This window comes from Sinocyclocheilus anshuiensis, unplaced genomic scaffold, assembly GCF_001515605.1.
Source record: "Sinocyclocheilus anshuiensis isolate Anshui unplaced genomic scaffold, SAMN03320099.WGS_v1.1 scaffold1024, whole genome shotgun sequence".
Lineage (NCBI taxonomy): Eukaryota > Metazoa > Chordata > Actinopteri > Cypriniformes > Cyprinidae > Sinocyclocheilus > Sinocyclocheilus anshuiensis.
Window position 1 is genome coordinate 2,136,224 of NW_015552843.1, and position 9,529 is coordinate 2,145,752.

The 9,529-nt window shown below is 38.0% G+C and overlaps 1 protein-coding gene across 3 annotated transcripts in view; it reads right to left on the bottom strand.

Moving 5' to 3' along the window:
• LOC107668032 (adenosylhomocysteinase 2-like) overlaps positions 1-9,529 on the bottom strand; it is a 31,116-nt gene that overhangs the window by 11,269 nt on the left and 10,318 nt on the right. Inside the window, exons 1-3 of one of the 3 annotated variants that reach the window (XM_016459760.1) lie at positions 8,631-8,716; positions 3,542-3,659; positions 1,706-1,849 (exon numbers count right to left, since the gene is read on the bottom strand). In XM_016459760.1, coding sequence (XP_016315246.1) covers positions 1,706-1,849; positions 3,542-3,659; positions 8,631-8,657 — 289 coding nt within the window. In that variant the 5' untranslated portion in view covers positions 8,658-8,716. Of the gene's footprint in view, positions 1-1,705; positions 1,850-3,541; positions 3,660-8,630; positions 8,717-9,529 lie in introns of those variants that run through there. The other 2 variants (XM_016459761.1, XM_016459759.1) reach the window with 2 other exon arrangements.

A 9,529-nucleotide genomic window follows, 5' to 3' on the forward strand; every position in this document is an offset into this window, starting at 1 on the left:
TCGTAACCCAAAGGTTGTGGGTTTGAGTCTCGTACCGGCAGGGATTGTAGGTGGGGGGAGTGAATGTACCGCGCTCTCTCCACCTTCAATACCATGACTGAGGTGCCCTTTTTTGAGCAAGGGACTGAACCCCCAACTGCTCCCCGGGCGCCGCAGCAAAAAATGGCTGCCCACTGCTCTGGGTGTGTGTTCACAGTCATTTAAAGGAATAGTTCAGCCACAAATTAAACTTCTGTTAGCATTTGCTAACACTTATGTTGTTTGAAATCTGTATGATTCCGAAGACTCAATGCAAATACAGTTCTGTCATGATGACAACTCTCGGACAGTTTAGCGTAGTAATACGCTAAATGGTCTTGGAGGAATAGATCTGCTACACTGCTGCGGCAGAGCAAGTACCGAGACTTGCTACTGCCAATACATCCACAACATGCTGCTGTGAGCATGTAGGAAATACTGCTGCTGCACACATAACATATATGAAATTACCCCATAGCCGATCTATACAGGTGGAGCTGGGGAAGGTGGAGGGTTTCTGAAGCATGCTGCAACTGCTATAGCAAGCACTAGCCAAGTATTTGAATGTTCAGCAGCAAACCCATTGGCTGCTGATGTGAAAAGAAACCAATCAGCTGCGCTATGTAAATAATGATGTGATTATATCAGACTGAGTTAGAACCTATCGCCTGCACCATTTGAAGTTTCAAGGCAGAACTTTGTATTTAATGTAGACTGAAGTTTTCAAGCTTCCAAAAAGGACACAAAAGCATCACTAAAATGGTCTATATGAATCACGCACAATATTCCAAGAAGCTTTGTTCTTATTCACTGATTATTTCTGGATCATTGAGTCAGTGAGTTGAACTCAAGACATTTCTGTCTTTTTTAAAACAAAACTATTGCTTCAGGAGACTTATTTCCCATTATTTTTACTGACATTCAAAAGCTCTTTAAAATTTCTGGTTTTGTGTTCTGCAGAAGAAGGTCATATGGATGATAACTAAATGATACGCTTTTCCTTTTTGAGTGCATTATTCCTTTAAGTATATATGGGGAGGGGGAATATATAAACTAAGTATATATATACAGTGGGTATGGAAAGTATTCAGACCCCCTTACATTTTTCACTCTTTGTTATATTGCAGCCATTTGCTAAAATCATTTAAGTTAATTTTTTTTCCTCATTAATGTACACACAGCACCCCATATTGACAGAAAAGCACAGAATTGTTGACATTTTTGCAGATTTATTAAAAAAGAAAAACTGAAATATCACATGGTCCATGGGTCACCATACTTGGTCACATGTCACGTCACTTTCACTTTTTGTCACTTTCATATGTATTGTGTAGTTGGCATTGAGATCTTAACCCAGTTAAAAAGATGATTAAATTAAATGGAGAACAATGACTGTTCTTGACAGCAGCAGCTGTTACCAACCCTTGTTTATTTGACAGCACTTATTGTACACATACCTACATTTGTGTTCAACAGATGTCCTGAGTCAACAAATTCTTTACTAAACCAATAACATTAATTATCAAAACTTGACAAAACATGACAAACCAGTTGAGAATCAGTGCTGTAATTGTTATGTACGCAAACCATCTTGACCTATCAAACAGCAACAAGAAAGTTCCCACTAAGCAGAGGTGTGAAGATAACCAGTTACAGAGTACTAAGCATAAAAGATGAGTCTCCTAACCTTGCTCAGCGATCTCGATCTCCCGCCGTCCAAACTCGGCCTGCTTGATGTTCTTGACGCAGAAGTCGCTGCTGCCCTTTGAGTTGACCTGGCTTTTCTCACGAGGAGACGTCTCATCATCCGAACTGTCAGTGTATGAGGCCGCTACAAGAGCACGGATGCACATTTTAGTGGAGTTAACAACAATGCATGCATTTATTCATGTTTGCAATAGAAAAAAAAAACATCTGATCTTATGAAATTATTTTGCAATTCTGTCTCAGCAGTCTGCTGTTTGGGGGGAAGAGTTGGTCTGCAGTCACAAACATGTAGGAATGTTTATCCCTCACTTTTGTTGGTATTACGAGTGATTTAGGAATGTGAATTTGTCTGATCCAGTGCCAATGCTACCAAAAGTCTGTAGTTCTCGCTTTAAGCTAACCTAGGATTATATTACACAACACACAAAACTAGCATGAACAAGAAATAAGCAGTTTTGGGCCACAATGATTTTCTTCAGTTTTGCAATGAACTTACAGGAATAGTTCATCCAAATATGAAAATGTACTCACCCTCAGGCCATCCAAGATGTAGATGGGTTTATTTCTTCATGGGAACAGATTTGGAAATTGTGCATTAAATCACTTGCTCATCCATGGATCCTCTACAGTGAATGGGTGCCATCAGAACAAGAGTTCAAACAGCTGATAAAAACATCACAATAATCTAAAATGACTCCACACAACTTCAGACCATCAATTAATGTCTTGTGAAGTGAAAAGTTGCATGTTTGTTTTTAAAAGAGCTTTTACTTGTTACTTCTGGGCAAAATAGAGTCTATAATCCATAATGATGCTTGTTTTCACCTGTAAACGATGCCTGATTGCATATTTCTCTCCTGATTCAGAGTCGACATTTTCACTCATATTTACAATTTAAAGGAACACTCCACTATTTTTGAAAATAGGCTTATTTTCCAACTCCCCTAGAGTTAAACAGTTGAGTTTTACCGTTTTCGAATCTATTCAGCCGATTTCTAGGTCTGGCGGTAGCACTTTTAGCTGCAGCTTAGCATAGATCATTGAATCTGATTAGACCATTAGCATCTCGCTCAAAAATGACCAAAGAGTTTCGATATTTTTCCTATTTAAAACTTGACTCTTCTGTAGTTACATCGTGTACCAAGACCGACGGAAAATGAAAAGTTGCGATTTTCTAGGCCGATATGGCTAGGAACTATACTCTCATTCCGGTGTAATAATCAAGGAACTTTGCTGCCGTACCATGGGTGCAGCAGGCACAATGATATTACGCAGTGCCTGAAAATAGTCCCCAGCTAGGTAACTTCCAACGGAAGGCATGCTCCCTGTTCAAGCAGGTGGTCATGTTGGTTATGCTGGCGGAACTTAGCCTATTTTCAGGCACTGCGTAATATCATTGCGCCTGCTGCACCCTTGGTACGGCAGCAAAGTTCCTTGATTTCCGTTTGCATTGAACTTTCAGCTTCGTAACTTTGCAGATATTGTTTATGCTCAGACAGCAACATTACACACTAACGTTACAAAAGTGAAATCACAATGAACCACCCCTTTAACTGATGGACAGTAGTCATGTGGATTACCTGTGGATTATAGTGATGTTTTTATCAGCTGTTTAGATTCTCATTCTGACGGCACCCATTCACTGCAGAGGATCCATTGGTGAACAAGTAATGTACTGCTAAATCTGTTCAGATGAAGATTGCTGATTTGCATGCATTTAATGCTTCACACCATTTGTGTTTTTGTTCTTCTGAACTACAGAACTTTATTGACGTGTCTGTGCTTGGCTTGCTGTGAGGGTGGATGAGGGTCTGACCTGAGCTGTAGCTGTCTGTGGAGGACTGAGAGATGGAGCGGGACAGGGAGCGACGGCCAGTCTTTGTAGGGAACTTGCTGAACTCCTGTTTTTCCTCTTGGTTGGCAAACTGAATCTGCTACAGTAAGATGGAGGTATGGAAAAAGAGAGGATGGGGGAGAGACAGAGACATGAACATGTGAGCAGCACATTTGCATGTAGTTAAAGGAATAGTTCACCCAAAAATAAAAATTCTGGATTGAAGCCCCTCAGGTTTCATTCAAAATATGTTAATTTGTGTTTTTCAAAGATTAACCAATGTCTTGTTATGGGTTTGAAATGAAATGATGACAGAATTTTCTTTTTTGGGTGAGCCAAATAAACGTATATCAAACAACATTTATACCTTAAAAAAGCAAACAGCACCAATATCTCCTTATATTTTACATTTCAGAACTTAAGGCTTGATTTCAAGTCATTCAAATTTAATCAAACTATGAAGATATAACTTTGAAACATCACTTCTGAACATTAAATACACTAAAATACTCTAAGGAACAGCACAGCTTCAAACATGTAGAGTCTTAATGTAGCCCAAAAGGACACTATAAATAGCATCCGCTCACTGCTGTATTGAAATATTTTACAATTACATAACAGATGTGGGGAACGGATCTCATCAGGGGATTTCAGTTCAATTTCAGTCATTTTAATAATGCAAAACTTTAAATATTCATGGGATATATGCTTGCAGGCTGATGAAGACTGTGTACTGCTGTTTTCCATGTGTGTGCTGTATGTGTGTGATCTTGTTTTGTGGAGAATGCAGATGAACCTGAATTTTAAATTATAGCTTGAGTATAGCTTGAGCCCAAAGATCACAAGGCGAAAGGCACTATGGAAGTACATGGGGGATTGTGACTGTGACTGTTATTTTTTGCAGTAAACTCGAGTTAGCACTGAAACAAATGCAGTTTTCTTTGCCGTGTTGTCGTATTTCGCCAAAAGCATTTAGTTCTTTGCCCAGTCAGTGTTTTATGTATAAATTCACCTCGTAAGGAAACTGACTTCAAAGGCTCCAAAACGTCATGTCTAATGATCTACAACAAATTAAAGAGAGTGTTTGATATAACCAAGCAAATATTTATTGACTGCGATGTTTCAAGACAGAAACTGACATGAAAGAAAAAGAAAAGAATTGACATTTATAAATGAAGTTGGGAGTACATTAGCATAAGTCCATCTCAAAGCTAGCACATGGACTAAATTTATTTAAATTCATGACTGAAAAGGAAGGGAGGTAGTTGGTGTACTTGTGGTAGACTATTAGCTTTACACAACAATGTGCAGGTAGAAGCAAAGCTCTGGTTCTGATTGCACTCCTTTTTTAGAGCTGATTTATGTTTCTTTCATACACAGTCTCATCTACAGACACAGATCACCAGCGGCTCGGCTACAAAGCATCTGCAGACCCAGCTTTACTGTGAACTGCAATATGACTGTGCAAACAAAATCACTTGGTTTGATATGTAACCACAAGTAGTACACATTTGCATCTGGCACAAACAAACAAAATGCTTGCTGTCACTGAATCACTACATCATCTTATTTAGCACAATTATTAGCTGAGATCAGGTGCTTTAAAAATCTTTTGAGCTGGCAAGGTATGACCAAAGAAAATACTTAAAAAGTAACCCTCTAACCTGTGACCTTAACAAGTGACATTTATCTGATTATGCTTGTGTGTGTGTTTGTGTGTGGTTATGCAATCAAATAATCCAAGCATCTAATATATTTACTGTCTAAGCACACCACAGACAGATAGAGAGGGCAGAACCTCTGTCTGTGTGGTATATTAAAACAGGAGATTTCCTTTAATGCATCTAATGACAGTCAATCTACCAATCATTAGGAAAGGATTCTGTACAGTTCAATAGCACTCATGAATCTGATACTTTTTCCAAGCAAAACAGCGGATCCCTCACCCTTACAAAACACAGCTGCCATCACAATTCCTACTGTGAAATATAGACACTGAAAGACACAGAAGAAACTTTTTAGCTGCTCTTTCACAGCTCAGGGGATGTTTTTTAAATATTTTTTAGTTTTAAATGATAAAATATATCTAATATTTTTTAAATACACTACTAAGTTTGGGGTCATAAGATTGTTTTTTCCAAAGAAGTCTGTTTTGTATTTTAATATATTTTAAAATGTGAATTATTCCTGTGAAGGCAAAGCTGAATTTTCACCAATTTTTACTCCAGTCATCAGTGTCACAAGATCCTTCAGAAATCATTCTAATATGCTGATTTGCTGCTCAAGATACATTGATCAATTTAACGCATCCTTGCTGAATAGACGTATTATATAAAATGTTCTGTTGAGATCTTTTCATTTGGGGAGATTTTCCAAAACTGCTCCATATACTTAACTTCACATGACTTCAGATTTCAGTTTGATAAGCAGTGACCCACTACACACTTTGCTTTACTCAAAACAGTCAACAATCTAATTTCCAATCCCAGAAAATGCTCAGCTCCCCCTGTAGCATTGCTTTAACACCATCAGTTTATCTGTTATCTAACTTGTGATTTGCCAGACAGCATCTAAATCCTGAGTTAGGTATGTTTGGACACAAAACTGCAGGACATGCCGGTGAAGTTGACAAAACACACAGCTGATGTTTCAAGGAAATTGGAGTGATAATAAAATGCCATTGTGAGGCGGTATTGTGACCCAGAGGCAAAGCTTTGAACTTAAAGTGCTTGAAATAACTGGACAGTTATGATCAGAGAATAGCAGAGTTTAATTCTTCAGTTGAAAGAAAAGCTATGGACGAAAAGAAAGTTATGGACCATGATGAAGCCTTCCAGCTAATTTAGCTGATTACACTGTCACTGTAAATTATTAAATCGTACCATATTCTTTTTTTAACACTCTGGCAATGTGCTGTAATAATCCAGAAGGCTGTGGATTATGTTGAACCAGACTTTAACTGCCCCAGCCAGTGTTATGTAGCAGGAAAGTCCAATGTAAGTGTCAAAAGACATAACTGACTTTAACTGAAAACGTATGACTGTGGCAGATGTAAATATCCCTGCTTGACAGAGTCAGACTTATGACTTCACCTTCATATTTGAGTAATAATTTCTAGTCTATCAGTCCCTGGAAAACCAGCACATGATGTCTCAAAACTTCCTACTCAGAGGAAGAACTGAGAACTTCAAACATTTCCTAGACTCTTTAAGTGCACTGACACATTGATAGTGGCAGAGGTGAGCGCTACATATCAATAAAATCCACAGAGTCTAATTTAAATGATTTTGATGTGTGATTTCTACCAAATCAGTTGACTTGATCACAGAGAAGGACCTTTTTAAGGTCAATTCAAAATATAAACAAAAATGTGGAATATATGTATATATACATGAGAAAAAATATACATGTAAATCTATCTATACATGAGAAAAAAATCTAATTATCTCCTAATATGCTGATTTGCTGCTCAAGATACATTGATCAATTTAACGCATCCTTGCTGAATAGACGTATTATATAAAATGTTCTGTTGAGATCTTTTCATTTGGGGAGATTTTCCAAAACTGCTCCATATACTTAACTTCACATGACTTCAGATTTCAGTTTGATAAGCAGTGACCCACTACACACTTTGCTTTACTCAAAACAGTCAACAATCTAATTTCCAATCCCAGAAAATGCTCAGCTCCCCCTGTAGCATTGCTTTAACACCATCAGTTTATCTGTTATCTAACTTGTGATTTGCCAGACAGCATCTAAATCCTGAGTTAGGTATGTTTGGACACAAAACTGCAGGACATGCCGGTGAAGTTGACAAAACACACAGCTGATGTTTCAAGGAAATTGGAGTGATAATAAAATGCCATTGTGAGGCGGTATTGTGACCCAGAGGCAAAGCTTTGAACTTAAAGTGCTTGAAATAACTGGACAGTTATGATCAGAGAATAGCAGAGTTTAATTCTTCAGTTGAAAGAAAAGCTATGGACGAAAAGAAAGTTATGGACCATGATGAAGCCTTCCAGCTAATTTAGCTGATTACACTGTCACTGTAAATTATTAAATCGTACCATATTCTTTTTTTAACACTCTGGCAATGTGCTGTAATAATCCAGAAGGCTGTGGATTATGTTGAACCAGACTTTAACTGCCCCAGCCAGTGTTATGTAGCAGGAAAGTCCAATGTAAGTGTCAAAAGACATAACTGACTTTAACTGAAAACGTATGACTGTGGCAGATGTAAATATCCCTGCTTGACAGAGTCAGACTTATGACTTCACCTTCATATTTGAGTAATAATTTCTAGTCTATCAGTCCCTGGAAAACCAGCACATGATGTCTCAAAACTTCCTACTCAGAGGAAGAACTGAGAACTTCAAACATTTCCTAGACTCTTTAAGTGCACTGACACATTGATAGTGGCAGAGGTGAGCGCTACATATCAATAAAATCCACAGAGTCTAATTTAAATGATTTTGATGTGTGATTTCTACCAAATCAGTTGACTTGATCACAGAGAAGGACCTTTTTAAGGTCAATTCAAAATATAAACAAAAATGTGGAATATATGTATATATACATGAGAAAAAATATACATGTAAATCTATCTATACATGAGAAAAAAATCTAATTATCTCTGTTCTTTTTTTCAACATTTTTATTACTATTTGTGTTTTTTATTCATGTTATGTAATCTATAATATAATAGAACATTATATAATAATATTTATAAATACTGACTCATATTATAAACTTTAAAATATTTATATATCATATTTTCTAAAAAAAAAATTATAATTTAACTTGATACTATATTTATATATAGGGAAAAATCTATACGTTTCTCTTATTTTAACAATTAAAAAAAACCTTTATATTATTATACTGATATATTTAAATTCAGAAGTATAGTTCCATTTTTTTCCCAGAAGTATAGTTTTTTCTGTCTCTCAATATATAGACTTTATGTAAATAAACATATATAGTCAGTCACCAGTCACCAAAAAAAATCAGAGCTCTTTTTGCTGTGTGCTCCTGTAGAAGACGTAAGAGAGAGTAATGTGGCACTTACCCTGGGAAAGTCATAGCCATGGTTCATGGTCCCTGTCTGTGCCGGTTGCCTCTGGCCTGTGTGCCTGTGTGTTTCACCAATGTAGCTTTACAAACGGGCAGGTGTAGGGGGGAGTTTTTGTGTGGAGTTCTTACAGCGGACATGAGGGTATGGGAGGTGACACAAGGGAACCAATAAATCAACCACTCACAAACCCGGCCAGCCTACTTTTGCTCTCCCTCACTCTTTCTTTAATCTACCGTTCCTTGCAACCACCGTAAGGGCCGTCTGCCCGTCTGTTTGTGGTGGCTGAATGTTTCAGGAGTACTAAAGGAAGGGTGTATTTGTTGCCCCAGAGTGTTTTAATCCAACTGGTTCTCCCAGTGCCTTCAGAAACAGACTCTCCTGCAGAGTTCATTCAAGGCGGCTAATAAAACAGGGATCTGGAGGGAATTAAACCATGTTTCTGTAAACCCCTAAAGCATCCACTATAGGTCACGTCGGTCAACTCTATTCCGAGATCTGACTAAAAATAGAAGAAAAAAAAATCCATCCAGTTCATTGACTGTTCCGCTTTACAGCTCACAATGATCCATCATGGTGGAAACAGACAGGCAGTACTAGGCCAGCAGACACTCGAGTATTAAGCAGACGCTGTTGAGCTGTTTACCGTGACTCTGCCAATACCTGCTGTAGTCCTAATGTAACCAGTCTGGCTTTCAGCCATGGTCTCTAATCCCAGGCCGAGGTCACGCAGTGTACACTACACTCCACATGATTGTCAACAAAAACAAAGAACTCTACTGCACTCCACATAGGATTGGGTTTTTGATTTAAGAATGAGAATGTAGGGTAGGGTTGGGCTGATAGACGATGCCATCGTCCATCGCTGATGGCTGATAGACCCCCCCCCCCCATAC